General features: G+C 39.2%; 1 protein-coding gene across 7 annotated transcripts in view; it reads left to right on the top strand.

The window, feature by feature from the left end:
• Positions 1–2,416: 2,416 nt before the first annotated feature.
• The window catches only part of LOC107387805 (poly(ADP-ribose) glycohydrolase), a 35,165-nt gene continuing 22,098 nt past the window's right edge, over positions 2,417–15,483 (top strand). For 4 of the 7 annotated variants that reach the window (XR_008565549.2, XM_054749246.2, XM_054749245.2 and 1 more), the window contains exons 1-11: positions 2,417–2,858; positions 2,933–3,018; positions 3,094–3,788; positions 4,014–4,148; positions 4,588–4,674; positions 4,974–5,048; positions 10,546–10,638; positions 11,305–11,453; positions 13,275–13,354; positions 13,444–13,504; positions 13,603–13,678. Coding sequence is in view for 6 of the 7 variants with exons in the window: in XM_054749246.2 (XP_054605221.2) it covers positions 2,749–2,858; positions 2,933–3,018; positions 3,094–3,788; positions 4,014–4,148; positions 4,588–4,674; positions 4,974–5,048; positions 10,546–10,638; positions 11,305–11,453; positions 13,275–13,354; positions 13,444–13,504; positions 13,603–13,678 (1,647 nt within the window). In the remaining variant the exon portion in view is untranslated. The remainder of the gene's footprint in view (positions 2,859–2,932; positions 3,019–3,093; positions 3,789–4,013; positions 4,149–4,587; positions 4,675–4,973; positions 5,049–10,545; positions 10,639–11,304; positions 11,454–13,274; positions 13,355–13,443; positions 13,505–13,602; positions 13,679–15,483) is intronic. The other 3 variants (XM_070545681.1, XM_015962995.3, XM_015962997.3) reach the window with 3 other exon arrangements.

Below are 15,483 nucleotides of genomic sequence, written 5' to 3'. Positions count from 1 at the left end.
GTTTCTGCTGAATGTCGTGAAGTGTGTGAGATGTACAACCCGGAGATCTGGCCAGAGGGTAATGTACAGAGATGATTTGAACCATAAGGGTGGAACCTTAGGGTCACCCCTGGTGGTTTGGTGAATGAGTCACAGGCAGCCCCAGGATACAGCAGCTTAACTCTGGATAAATGAGTCTAAAGGCTATTTCTTACAACTGTGGCCTGAGGCTGGGCCAGAGTGTAGATGGCAGGAGTCGCAGATTTGTTTTGGACAATGCCGGATCAGTGTGTGCCAGAAACCTTTTTAATGAAGCAGGATCTAAAAGGTCTAAATTCCATTAATAACACATCCCATGGGGCTGGAGAGTCGACTACTGCCCTGGAGATGGAATAATAATAATGGGGAGACATGGTGCAATACTTTGGGACAAGATATTGGACCCGTACATAAATGTGATGGGGCTAGGTGTGGACTGGTGTATAGCAAAACACATTAAACAAAATGAGAAGGAATTTGTTATCCTGAACGTGTATATTTGAGTGCCTTAATAATGAAGCTGATTTTCTTAACTTGCTGTTATTATTAACAGTTTCATAAAAGATAATGTTTCAAATGTGTGTTTTTGGTGATCTGATATTTCCGGATGGAAACTCAGTCTTTGCCAAACACCTGAAACAACTCTGTGAAGATAGTGCCTTACTGCTGTCAACTGAAGTTTGTTAACCTGCAGATAGCTACACTTTTATTAGTGAAGCACGCACACAGCTTCATGGTTGGATCCCTGTGTCTCAACAGCTGATGCTCACATCTCCCTGTCAGACGTGAGCATCTTATATGAGCTGTCTAGCTCTGATCACACCCCATTTGGGTTCAAAGTAAATCTGGAGTGTGTGCTCATGTCTGATGAACATGACAGTGAAAGGTACGGACTGACCTACTCTCTTAAATTATCCGCTGTTTACTGAGAAACTTTTTGAGTGGCATTTTCCTGCCCAGGGTAGCAGTCACCTGTAGAAAATCTGACTAAAGATCCAGAACACATCAGTAGTAGGCAACTTGTATGGTGACATAGTGAATGCTCTACCTAAGGCTAGCATTCCCTTTCACAGACAAACCAAAGATAAGACCAGGCTGGAGAGAGTACACGTCTGAGGATCATGTGCTTGTCTGGAAAGGAGTGAGACATAGGAAGGAAAACACCCACACCCTGAGTGGAGCTGAAAATATCTTAAAGCTGTGGAGACAACATTATTAGGACTTGTTTAATTGTGCACCAAGTGAATCGTACAAAATGGGCAAAACTGAAAGTGTAGATGAAATCAAGTGGTCTATCAAGCTATTATTAAACTACCTAATAATAAAGCCACTGGGTTGGATGGCATATCTGCTGAACACCTAAAGTATGTTAGCGGCAGATTAGCACCACTCCTTGCTATATGCGCTTCACCTTTTCTTGCTCATGTTTGACTGATTCAATGTTAACTGTTCTGTTGGTCCCAGTGATGAAAGACAAGAGTGGGAGACGGTAGCCTGGATAACTATAGGCCCCTTACTTTGGCTACCATATTCTCTAAAGCCTCGAAAATAATTCTGCTGGACAGAATTTATGACACCTTAAAAATCACAGATAATCAGTTTAACTTCATCCCAGAGCCATTTAAGGTCAGTAATGGAGTCAGCATTCTATCTCCTCTTCTTTTTAACTACATGGATGACTTCTCTTACTCTGTGATTAGTGTCACCAAGAAAGTCAAATATCTTGGTGATATTATCACAGAGGACATGAGAGATGATGACGACATGTACAGGCAGTGCTGTATGTTATTTGCTCGGGGAAATACACTCGCTGGTGAGTTTGGGTCTTGTTCTGATAAAGTAAAGATAACTTTGTTTAAGGCTTATTGTACACTGTTGTACACGGCCCACCTATGGACTAACTATAAGAAGTGTAGTATCCGTGGGCTGCAGGTTGCCTATAATGATGCTCTCCGTTTGATACTGAGGAAGCCTAGATAGACGAGTGTAAGGGAGACTTTTGTAAATGTGAGGGTGAACACCCTACAAGCTACCTTAAGAAATTGTATTTACAAATGTAGTTATAGGCTGAACAATTCTAAAAATGTGATTAATTTAAATGTAACCAACACCTGTGTCAGTGCAATACGCTACCAGACAAAGATGTGGAAACACTGGAATAGTCTTTTCTTTTTTAGATAAGGTAGGATAGTTACTATAATTTATACTTTATTTTCACACTACTTTTATTATAGTTTCTTGTTTCTGCTTTCATGATTATTTGTCTCTTGTGTTTTGATGTGTCACATTGTGCTCATTTCGTTTTATCTTATCTGTACAATGTTTTTCTACTTCTGTCAATTGGACTAAGAGTCCTGAATAAAGAATACGTGACTTGACAGTTCGTTTGTGCTTGTCTTATCGCGTTGTTTCAACACCTCTGACGTCACGAGGTGTGTTGTTTTGGTGTCTAGCATGAAAAGTTTGTGCTGAACATTTCCTTAACAAACACCATCTGAACAGGATGTTAATCGCTTAGTTTTAGAAACTTTGGCAACAAAGACGTTCACTTTTTATGACATTTCACAGCTACTAGCCTTTTATTATTGTTTTGGGGATTTTTTAACATCTCGGTGTTGTCAAAAGCTTGTTAGCTAGCTAGCAAGTGAAGTGGTGACGCTACAGAATAATGCTCAAAATTCGCTTGCTGTGTTTTATTTAAGTCGTTTAATGATTTAGGATGCGTCATTTATGGCTTCATACCTTCTTTGGAGACTCACTTGCTTCTTGAGAAAAGAACTTTCTGAAAAGCAGGTCTGCACACACAACACTTTGATTTTGTGGTCTGCTCAAGCTGTGCTGTAAGTACACCTTTATTTATATCTTCCTGTTTTATATAAGTATGCCGTATTTCCATTGGACTTTTCTTTTACAGAGTCACTGCACTGATAGGTGCACCATCATCAAAGAGAAAAAATGTTGTAATAAATATCTCATCACAGCTTTCATCTATCAACAAAGGTGCTTTGGCCAGACAGTTATAATCAAACTGAATACACACATCCACAAATTCATGAAGCCTTTTCTGTTCTTTAGGTCTGTATTTGTGTTTTCATACCAACGGTATTCAGATCACAGCTCAAAAGAAAGCAAAAACAAAGATGGATGCACAACCAAAAAACAGAGATGAAAGGACAAAAGGTTACTTCAAAAAAACCGCCCTCAGACAACAGAAGTGTCCAAATACTCTTGAACGATGGTTGGTTCGGCCTTTAAAAATTTCAAATGTCACAGAAGAGAGCTCAAGCCAGGAGGGTGTGGGAATGGCTGACGATGTTGGGTTTCAAATCAGTCCTACCTTATCTCTGGATGAGAAAGATGCAGAGAAGTTGTCAATTTCTGATATAGATGAAGAAACTCAACCATTAACACCACAGAACTTGGATCACCCCCAGCCCCAGTCAGCAGCTGCTACAGTTAGTGGATTTTCACAGAAAAACTCTCACGATGAAGAAGAGTTGGAGAAGCAAGCAGCTTCAAGCTCAGAGGGCTCTGCCAAAAAAAGAATTAAAATAACAGACTTCTTTTCTTGGCCCTCGTCACAACGTTTACCTGTCAAGCGGCGTTGGCCAGATGTTTCTTCAGAGGAAGCAGATCGAGGCAAGAAAATAAAACCTGCCCATGTAAAATGGATGGGGACACCCATCAGTGAGCTCAACAGAATACCAGAATGTGGTGGAACCCTTCCTCCACTGAATGGTATTCCTGGTCAACACACTGTCCTGATAAGGGTTTGTGCTCTTCTTTTTCCCCCTTTATGCACATCAAACTACAGATTTATACAGATAAATAATAACCTCACGGATTATTAATTTAATTTAATCACATCAGTAATAATAATTTCCGTTTCAGATGAAGTCACATTGTTTTATGTGTGCTTTATTGACTCTAGGATTATTTAGATTTCACATAAGTGATGTGTGTACCAATAATGTTTTGAATATTTTTGTTGACAGACAGACCTTCTTAAAAAGGATGAAGTTCCTGTTCCATATCCTTCTAAGTTTATTGATATCTGGGACAATATCCATGTCAAGATGCCATGCTCTAGCAAAAACACTATTCCTGTTGAAGATCAGGTGATTGTTCAGGTGATTTCTACATCTGTTGCTCTAGTTAGTGAAAAATGTACGCTGTATTGAAAAAATAACATAACTGCTTTCAATTAAACAATTTCTTGTTTAATTTTGGCCACTTAAACATTTTCAGTGCCTATTTTTACTTTGTATAATCATCTATGATCATTATCCCTAATAATCATGGCAAGTCTAATGTGGTTTATATATTTCCATTTGAAATTATATTTTTTAAACAGTAGCTATAGGAATTATGTAATATTGTATTTGTGTTTAACCCTTTAAGCCCTAGGCCTATTTTGAAGCCTATTGAAACTAATGTTACAGTGTCCCCCACCTGGGGGACCCTAGGGCTTTAAGGGTTAAGAAAAACCGTTGGGACGGGGGCAAATGCAGAGCACAGTCTCAGCCATGTTGTTTCATTGCTGAACTGTTACAATGTGTGTTTCTACAGGAACCTCAACATTTGGAAAGTAAGAGTCAGTGGGAGCAGATCAAGAAAACTTTAACCAAGAAACCAACAAATGTAGATGAGTTGACGGTTAGAAATTTTTAAAGATACATATTTTATTCACATTTGTATGTTTTTTTTTTTTTTTACTTTAAATGCTTTTTAAAAAAGTAAATTGTGGTTGTGTAGATAGCCATCTAGAAACAAATCAATTGTGGTTGTTGTTACCAGAAAATTCCATAAGGTGGCGACATAAGATAACAATCAGGAAGGCCCACAGCCTCCGAATGTAGATATTTGTGATGGCTGTTTTATACAGGTGTACATTGTTTTTCTATAATGGCTCATTGTTATTTTACATGGAGATTTTAAATGTTCTTTTCTTACAGAAGGCCATACTAAAGCATTCTGCTTTCCAAGCCAAAAACGGGGACACAGCAGCTTTGCATTCATATTGCACTAAGGTAAATATTATATTTTAAAATGACTAAATACAGATTCACTTTTATAAAGAGAATACATTTAATTTTTTTCAGAAACAGAATATCTGCTAAGAAGTTTCTGTGCATGCAGCCATGAAAACACTACTTGGTACAAATGTAGAATATATTGCATCAGGTGTCAAGTAATAACTCCTACTAGTCGCAGAAAGTAATCATAACTATGCAGGGTGTATTTTTGTTTTTACAAATACTGTTTTTATGTTGTAATAAGGGATGCTCCAATCTGATCACGTGATCAGAAATCATGACCGAACACTTGATTTTGAACAGATTGGAATTGGGTGGGAAAAATCGGATTTAACCATACAAAAACAACAAACATTACTTTTTAAATTCATCCTGAGAAAGAGATTTTCAAACGGAATAACAACGGCTTAGTTTTAGATTCAACAAGTTCCTCTGCATCATTGTTCTTTGTTCCACAGACAACAACGCATTAGAGCCCCGTAGTTTAAGGTAGCCCGGGAATTCAGACGCCATAACACCTAGCTGTTAGCTAACAGGCTAACACAGATGATACTTGTCGCCTCAAGATAGACAAAATGTCTGTAATTTTGATGTACTTTTAAATGAACAGCAAAGGAAGTGTAATAAACACATGTAATGTGTTAAAACTGCACGTTTAACGAGGAGGAAAAGGTAGGGCTGCGTTCAACACTAGAAATCTTATGCGCCACCTAAAAAAGCGTTCCCTGCTGTGCTGAGTTGGCTGCAACAATTCAGCTAAGCCAGCCGACACAAATAAAATATGTTAAGAAAAAACAAATTGTCTATGGACAGCGAAATTGCCAAGATAGCAGTATATTTATCACACTGGATGAACGTCTGTGGTTGCATACTTCGGGTTCTGCAGTCTCCTTGAGTCGCGGTATGATCTGCTTTCTCTTCCTAACTTTACAGACACAGCAGCACTACAGGTGTTTTGTAAAATATAGTGACCCTGCTGCTGACCATTATGTGCTGTGCCATCCTTGTCGCTGAAAACAGCGACACACAGTAAATTATTTGAAATATGAGCGACAAGGCTACTTTTACACATATTCTCAACATTATCATGTTTCTTATTAATGTACTTCCTAAACAAGTGATGTTTTATGGCAGATAAACTAGAGAAATGACAAACACAGAAAGAAAGAAATGCATAAATGAGTAAAAAAAAGTTAATGGACAAATCAAGTGCGTTCTCCCTTTTTTTAAATGCATTTCTAAAATATCGGATCGGGCCTCGGTATCGGCAGATTCTTAAAATCAAATGACTAGGAATCGAATCTGGAGCAAAAAAACGTGATTGGAACATCCTTAGTTGTAATTCTATTATCAAAGCTGTTACTTTTTTGTCAGATGCCATCATCTAGAGGTGGAAAAAATGAATTGCACCTTAAGCCCCTCTCCTTATTTTCAGGATTGCAACTGGAAGTAATTCCTCTTGTTCATGAACGCACACCTCTAGCTGACCAACAGAGCTAAAACAAGTTGTTTAGATATTTTTGTTCCTAAGAAATGTCGCCGAATCGGCATCTGATTAGGTTCTTCTGCAAATGCTTGTACACGCTCTGTGGTTGACGTCTGTCACTTCTGGTGCCTGTTCCTAGGGGATGAGGGTGGAACTGCAGTTTTTGCCACTCTGTGTTGGCTTCATAAAATTCCCAAGGTTGTGGGGGCTTGGTCTGTCTGTAAGTGGATGTCTAACGCTATTGGCTAATTCTGAGTGGCGGTCAGTTAACTGTATGGGACTGTACTGGACGGAGAGCGGGCTTAGCATAAAAAAGGGCTTATGTCAGAGTACATAAGCCTAGGTCTAAACGACTATTTTAATAGTCAACTAATCGCCAGTTTTGTTGACAGTCGTGTCATTCATAAAAGTTTAGCTTATTGCACCAGGATGCTCTAATATATCCATCATTAGCTTCTAGTCTGAAGTGTGATCAGCTATGTGCCATCTAATAATAAAGACAAGATGGTAGCTTATCAAACAACTTTTAATTAACTTTGTAACCCATTAATACACATGCTAAAGTCAGATGGAGGTAGGCACCTAAAACCAAAATAAAATTGTGTTCACAAGAGGCATGGTGGCAAAGTTGAAGCGCTTCATCTTCCAGTCATAACTCAAGAAATGGCAGGACACTCCAAGATATGCCTCTGTTGCACGGCTGGTCCACACGTCAGCAGTCAGGGGATCGTCGACAGCTCTGAGGGTCTGCTTTACCTTTAAGATATTAAAGTTAGTTTATTTAACAGATTAATAATTCTGTTATATCAGATAATTTAGGCTAAGAGTTAGTTTCTTGATTGTTCAGTCAGCAACATTTTTATTTGATCATAAAATGCATTATATTCTAATGTTTGTTTTATTTGTGTCCAGAGAAATAGAGACAAAGATGTGCGCAAGCGTGCACACACACACACACACACACACACACACACACACACACACACACACACACACACACACACACACACACACACACACACACACACACACACACACACACACACACACACACACGCACGCACACACACACACACACACACGCACGCACACACACACACACCTTAAAGGTTGTTTGATATCACTGTGGTGAAGTGGGATCGGTCTGGTAGGTAGTAGTCGTGTTATCCTGGGTTGAACTGCTTAATCATCTCTTTGAAACCTTGACCATGGACAGGAGTCTACTGACTAACATGCCCACAATGGCCTCGGTCAGGACGTTAGCTTGCTGAGGTGTGCACATAACAAACTCGTCCATTGAAGAGGAGCGCTTTTATTAACACTGTAATGTAGCGGGATGAAATAAATCATTAGTGTTTGTAATTGGAGCAGAAATACGTGACATACAAATGCGTTCTGAAGGTAATAACATCACCATCACTACTGGTGTTGCTACACCTATGAATACAAGTAGCTCTCTGTTGATGTTAGCAGCTGACAAGAGGTGAACTTACAGAGACGACTCTTTGTTCTCCGCCGTGACGCGCTTCCTCTTAAGCCACTCGTGCATCGACGATGTGCTCCTGTGAAAGGAGAGTGTCACTATGTAGAGTTTCCACTACAGACCTTTCTTTTGAATCTGTATAATGCTCCCAAACTTTTTGAGCTTTGTTGCTGACTCGCCATGTTTTCTTTCTCCGGTGATGAAGGCTGAGTTGGATGGCCACTAGTGTGCATGCGCCTCGGTGCGAAGTGGCGGCTCAGCAGCAGAGAGGCAGGAAGCAACTGCTGAACGTGCGGCAGCAGGCGAGATGAACATTTTTTATGAAATAAACGATGCATCAACTATTAAAGTAATGGTCGACTATTTTGTTTGTCTATGTCATCGTGACGAGTCGACTAATCGTGGCAGCCCTACATAAGATTATCACTTTTATGGTTTTCTAAAAAAAAAAAGTTATGCCTGAAAAGGGAAAAACTCCGGAATGCTGCAGTGAGGGCTGTCGTGCAAAGCGACAGAAGGGTAAAACGCCGTGTAGGAATGTTTCAAAATCCCCATTTGCTGGAAAATCTTGATAAATGACATTGTTCGATTTGATCAGTTTGTTGACGCAGTAAGCAAATTATCAGTGGTCTAGAGAAAGGCTGATTTTTATGTGGCTCTGGATTGGTTATAGCATGTCATTATAAGAGAAGCCAGTCTGTCAGACTGGTGGCAGTTGTTTTTGTGGGTACAGGAGTATTTTAAAACTGTGGTATCACAACTGTCTGCTGAAGAGAGATGTAATATACTGGCTGGTGTCCTCATACCATCTATGCAGAATCTCATCTCTCAGGTTTTCCTCTCAGGTGAGGTGCTCAAAGTCTCAAATCTACCGTAAACCTCTTTTAACTTTAAAAGGCAAAGCTAGAGTTTGGAAAATAATTGAATCGATAAACAAAATGTCACATTTATAAGCTTATCAGAAATAAAAATAGCTGACTTTACATTCCAGGGAAAGCTTTCATCTGATTTCATACAGTTAAATCAATTGTGTGGCACATGTACTACATGCCATAAATTATGTTTGGAGGGAATTGCATTAAGCAGAACCTTAACACGGAGAGAGGACGTAGCCACAGGCTTGGTTTTATTACTAGAGCCTGATCTGGTGTGATATCGACTCCAGTTGCTAAATCTTTTTAGTGATAATTAAAAAGAAGAACCTGAACCTATGAAAATTAAATAAGATGTCTAGATTTTATACCAGTCAAGCTTGTTATATGAAGCCTATAATGCAACTTTCAAACAAAAAAATAATAACCCGGAGCCCCTCTGTGTCACCGATCTCAAATATTCAGGAGAGTAAGAATGCCACTGAAATTGTTTCAGAAGTAATCAATTCACACATTTGATAGGTTTCTTTTTTATTTTCTGCGTGAAATGACTCAAACATTACAATAAAATGTGTCCATTTCTATTTCCCATCCTCTGATGAGCCAGTTTGAGGTGGAATGATTTTGAGTGTCAGAGAGAAAAACACATGAATGGCGTGGAGTGACGGGCCAGGCGCCCTAATTGAATATTCATCTCTGCAGGAGTTCCTTATGAATAGCTGAAGGGCTGTTGACGGACAGCATCGGTTCTGTTTGTTCCCTCCTCTGCAGCTCCACCACTGCTTTTTTTACACTTACGAGCATAAAAATGGCTTATTTTTATTTTTTATTTATTTTTTTTACATGCTCACGTGTTCATGGACTCACTCAGGCAGAGCTCTGTGTAGCTCAGACCCAGAGGAATGAGAACTCTAATCTGTGATTAATCTGTACGGGAGCATAATTATTTATTCAAATTCTACTCATGCTGGGTTTTTCTCACACCTCTGCTTGATTGCTTTACCGGTCTGGTGTGATGTCCAGAGACACATAGTTATACAAACAGTTAAGTCAGCTGATCTGCTGCTCTGTCTTCAGCTGATTTGCACAGCTTGGATTATATTACCTCAGCTATAGCTGCTGCCCCCACCATGTCAGCTGGCTTCATTTATTGTGCCCATAGGAACAGTTTATGATGTCAGCCTGGCCATTACTTACGACTGCGTTTAGTCAGGCTTCCTTTGCTGTCATATAAATGTCTTCCTGTCCCGGGCGCCCTTGGTTCCTTTTATCTCACACGCTCGGTCATTTGCATCTCTTCCTAGAAGGCTGGTTAGTCAGTTTGACCGATGTTTAAGTGGCTATGGGAGTAAATACAAGAGTTTAATATCCATTGTCTAAAACAGAAGAGTCCTGGATTTCGTATTTAAATTTTGAGCTTTTCAAATAAAAACAAAGATTCTGATAATAATAAACCAAATAATGTAGATTCTAAGAGCTTTTTGATGCTCCCCATCACTAGGATTGTTCATTTTAAATAAAATAACAACTCAGAATTTTAGAGTAGATCAGTTAATTATATCTGCCTCAGACCAATTACCCCGAAAGACCAATAATGCTCAGTTTTATGGCAAAGCCACAAACATAAACAGATTTCTTGTTCTCTCCAAGGTCCTGGATCCTGATGCTGTCGAACATCTGTTTGACTCTCTGCTGCCAGACATGATGCAGTTAGCACTGAGAGTGTCTGAGCTCTGTACCAAGGTAACTCCAGCCACTGGCTGTGGTTCTTTTCAACCTTGAGGTTCCAATATGATAAATAAGCAGTCAAATGATTCAGAAGTGAGGAGACGCATAACCAATTGTCTGATTGTTTGGTATCTGGAGCCAATGGAAAAAACTCATTTAAAACATTTCTATGTAATTATTTGGCTGGGTGCTCAACCATAAAATTTAGATTTTGCATCTTTGGATGAAACTCTTTTTCACTTTTTATTTAAATTCAACTGTCACCCAAAAACAATGAAACTTTTCTAGCAGATCTGTTATACCTTGAACTGTACAAAGATTTTCAGGGTTTCTTTTTTTGGGGTATGATTTTATCTTGGAACAATCAAAAATTACTAGTGTGTTATAGTTATCACAACTGGTTAGTGGTTTAAGTAGAAAGACCATTTGCAGCCAAATAATAAATCTGTTGAATCTAGCATTTTGGCTGCTGACTCTTTCAGTTGGTTTGTTGTTTTAATGTAATGGTTTCTCAGTATTCACCTTCTAGTACCAGTTTATGGTCTGTTCCCCATCATAAATATAACACATCACACAACACGTCCTAAAGATTGCATCACCACAGCGTATTTTGTTGTCTTGCTAAATAAACAAAGTGAATAATAGAGCCCTTCTTCAGTTGAGCCTCTGTTTCTCCTCCAGCCGATCCCCCTCCTGAAAAGAGGAGTGAGCCACTCGATCACCATGTCTCAGGAGCAGGTGGCCTGTCTGCTTGCCAACGCCTTCTTTTGCACTTTCCCTCAAAGAGACATCAGAGAGTGCTGCAACTATCCGGACTTCAACTTCTTTAGGTAATGTGTGGATGTTGTAACTGGATTATAAAGTATACTGACACCTAGCTCCTTCTCCATAAGGGGGCACTACTGTATATGCTTTATATATCTATTTTTTTTCCAAATAAAGCTAAAACACACATACATTTACATACTGTTAAAGCTTTGGGATTTATCAGCACTTGTAAAAATAAATCTGTGATTCAGCCATACACATTTATAAATGATGCAGTTCCTTTGGTACAGCCTCCAACAGGAGGTCAGGGTGGTGCAATGTAAAATCTGTCTGCTGATCTCTGCTCATGTTCCCGCTATCTGCTGGAATCACAATGTAATTACCTAAATGGAAGAGGAAATTAGATAAACACTGACTCAGATGGCTGCTTTTGACAATACAGAATGCTGTCGGGGTATTTTTTTTTTGCAGGAGATGGTAAAAGAGTCCAAACCCTAAAGAATGTCATTCACATAAATGTGTGGTGATTTCAAAGGGAAACGCTAAATTATTTTTTAAAATTCGGCTGCAAAAACTGTCATGTAAACTACCAAAGTTGCACCGGTCAAACATGAATGATGTTAAAAATGTTATTGAGCAGCCTTTACTCTTGCTGCTCTGCCTGAAGCCCCCCCCCCCTTCTCATGTTGTGTGAATGAAATGTCGTCGTGTGGAATTTTCTTCCTTAGCTAATTATCCGACGGATCCGTGGTTTTCCGTTACAGATATTTTTGCTGCATTCTCTTTCCTCCTCATGTTTTATTTTCTCTTGAATACCAACAGTTACACACTCGCCATGAAAATGAAAGGAATAAGTGGTTTAAACTTTTTTTGTTTTTGCTACACATCAGCCATATCTCTTGGTTATTATGCCAGGGTGTATCTCAGCCTGTAATTGGGTTTCAGAAGGCTTCATCAGCTGCTCACATAAACAAGTATTTTACACATCATAGCGGATGTTAAACCATGCCAAAAACAGCAATGGAAACAGAATAATAGAAATAAAAGCTGCCACAGATGAGTATTTAACCATTGTAAATGCAAGTGTTTGTAGTGTTTTTAGTATATTGGTGTTGTTTACTTGTGCATTCTCTTTTCTTTAGAGATCCTATAATTTGTTCCTAAAAGGTTGTTCTCAATAGTGGCTAGCTTATGTAAGACATTTACCCTGAGGACTTCTAAAGCCATGATTGTTTCTTTGGGCCACTCTGACAACAAAGAAAAAGAAAATGAATGCTAGAGTTCAGTGAATGGGTTTTCCTGCCCCTGAAGGGCTCTCAGAGCACCAAGCTTTTGTCATTATTTCATGTCCTTCACATGAAGCATCATTCTTTTTACTGTGGGGCCTCTCAGTTCTTTATATGGTTCTGCTCAAAGTGCATTCAGATTTCACCTCACTGCCAGCAGCTCTGCATGCATGTGTCCTAAGACCTTTTACCTCCTGAGGACAGTGTGGTGGTTAAAAGGGACACAGGGCTTCCTTCCCTCTCTCTTCCTTTGATGCTTCAGAGCTGGGACACTGCAAGAGTGTTGCTCTGTGATGGCCAGCCCGGGGCAGCGGTGTTGTCATAACCGCAAAGGAGCTTCTCCATAATCGGCTAGTGGCTGAAAGGGAAGCTAGTGAGAGATGGACTAATTCCTGTCAAAAGTTAAAGCCTGACTGAACTCACATGGCTGAAATGGAGGTCATGGCTCTGCAGGGAGCATTTTGTATTAGTTTGAAGAGTCGGTGGTAAGGTGGGATGTCAAACGCACTTCTATAAGCAAGCTTTTAGATTTAAAATGAAAATACGTGTCAGAAAAACTTTTTTCTAAGTTTCTTATCATTTTTATTTTGCATCCAGGCTGTTTAAAGGTTCCTCCTCAAAGAAAATGGAAAAACTGAAAACCCTGATGTGCTATTTTAAAATGGTCACTCAGCAAAGTAAGTGGTTATAAACTCAATTATAGCAGTTTTATTCTAAAAACCCGATGCAGAAGAAACATTTAGACCTGTATCTTTTTGTTCCTTAGTACCTACTGGACTTGTGACTTTCAGTCGACGAAAACTGGAAAAACCACTCAACTGGAAAAGGTCTGGCATGTTTCTGAATGCAGATGCCAGTATGTCATCATAAATCTGGTTATGATTTTAGTTCCGGTGAATAACTGTAAACAATCCTTGTGCTTCAGCTCAAAGACACTACTAACAAAGCTCCATATTACATGTGAAGGGACCATTGAGGACGATGGTTATGGGATGCTTCAGGTAAGCTGCAGATGTAGTGTTTGGTTATTAAAATGAAATGGATTCACAGTAACTAGTAGAGATGTAAGAAAATATTGATACAGCAAAATATTGTGATATTTCTTCCAGTGGTATATCGATATTCAAAAGCGGTGTATCGAAAATTTCGATATTGCAGTACATTGTGATTTTTTTCCCTGCAATATTAAACTGATATTCAAAAGCCGTGTATCAAATTTTTGTATGAATTTACATGCAAGCGTGTGTATTTTCTTTTCTTTTGGTGCAATTCCAATGCCGACCGCTAATTGGCAGCAGTGTGCAATAGGTTTTGTTTCCACCGTTGAAATGTAAATCCCTCTATTATGATTCTGATTCCTCATGTTAAACATTTTACGTATCAGTTTGAACTGTTTATTGAATTTTCATATAATACTCAGTCTAAAAAATCGTTAATATCATCCAACTGAATGTATGGCAAATTGTGATTGGGGATGTTGCGATTGATCGACCACCAATCAAAATCGGCAGATTTCCATGAAAAACGCGTGATCGACTGATTGCCGATCTACTCCTTTTGGAGCTGATCATACTAGTTGATCACATGTCACTGCAGCCGACAGAGACCCTGTGTGTAGCTGCAGCATCACGTCTCACTCACCCGCATGCGCGCACTGTTAAAAGTTTTACTCCATCTGTGAGTGATGTAAACACACGGGGGAAGTTCGCTAAACTGTGTCAACACAGCGGATTTAATAGGACTATGAAAGAACAAACTCTGCTTGGAGTGACGGTCGTTTTTGTTACTAACCTGCAGAAATGAATAGAAGACAGTCGGAAAAGTCAACTGTTAGACGCAGCTACACTAACCAACATTCGTCTGTAAGAGCGTGACAGTGAGAAGCCAGACCAACTAAGCTGAAAAGTAATTAAAGTCATCATGCTTGTTGCCTTGGTGGACAACACTGTGTTATGCCAGCTAGCATCCACTAGAACTAATAAATAAATAAATCTATTAACGTAACAACTCTGACTGTCTCAGTTTACTTGTTTAGGAGACTTTTATTTAGCCTTACAACTTCTCCATTTATCCACAGAACAGTTCAGAACAGAGCAGCTTTCAGCCGCTGACCGGAACCGGAAAAAACCTGTTAGGGATTTTATCAATATGTTTATCAATAAACCCATTTCCTGTAGTGAAGAGGGAAATGAGCAGACAAATGAATCAGTTATAACTGTGGCACATGCATGAGGCAAAATACCCCAAACATCTGATCAGAGTTTATTTAAACAAATAGATAAGAATGGGAGTGAGGTCATTGTGTGTGTGTGTGTGTGTGTGTGTGTGTGTGTGTGTGTGTGTGTGGGGGGGGGTGGGGGGTGGGGGGGGTGTCTGAGTGTGGGAATGCTTCAGGACATTTGTTAACATAACAGGATTAAAGCAATGAAATATAAAATTTCCATAACAAAACCCTTTCCACCCACTGAACCTCCCTTCAAATTAAAACTGTAACAGATAGCATTACTCTTGTATCATTACCTCTTAAAACTGTTGCAATAATAACATTAATAATAATAAAGTTAATGATTACATCTCACAACACACAGTTGAGTTTTTTTCCTTTAGCTTTTTTGCACTATTTAGAGCTTTTGTTGTTTTAAACTTGTTGGATTGTTATTGATAGCAGCTACATGCAACAGCATGTAGGTGTAGATTCTCAGTCATCCTGGACATGATCATCTTAAGAGATTTAATTGAAAACAGCTAGACGTTTCTAGTTATCTTGGAAATGTTTGACCTCTCATCCAAGAGACATTTTCAGCTC

The sequence above is a fragment of the Nothobranchius furzeri genome, chromosome 16 (assembly GCF_043380555.1).
Source record: "Nothobranchius furzeri strain GRZ-AD chromosome 16, NfurGRZ-RIMD1, whole genome shotgun sequence".
In the NCBI taxonomy this organism is placed as follows: Eukaryota; Metazoa; Chordata; class Actinopteri; order Cyprinodontiformes; family Nothobranchiidae; genus Nothobranchius; species Nothobranchius furzeri.
Note: the sequence above shows the minus strand (reverse complement) of the source record. Positions and strands in the feature narration are given on the sequence as shown.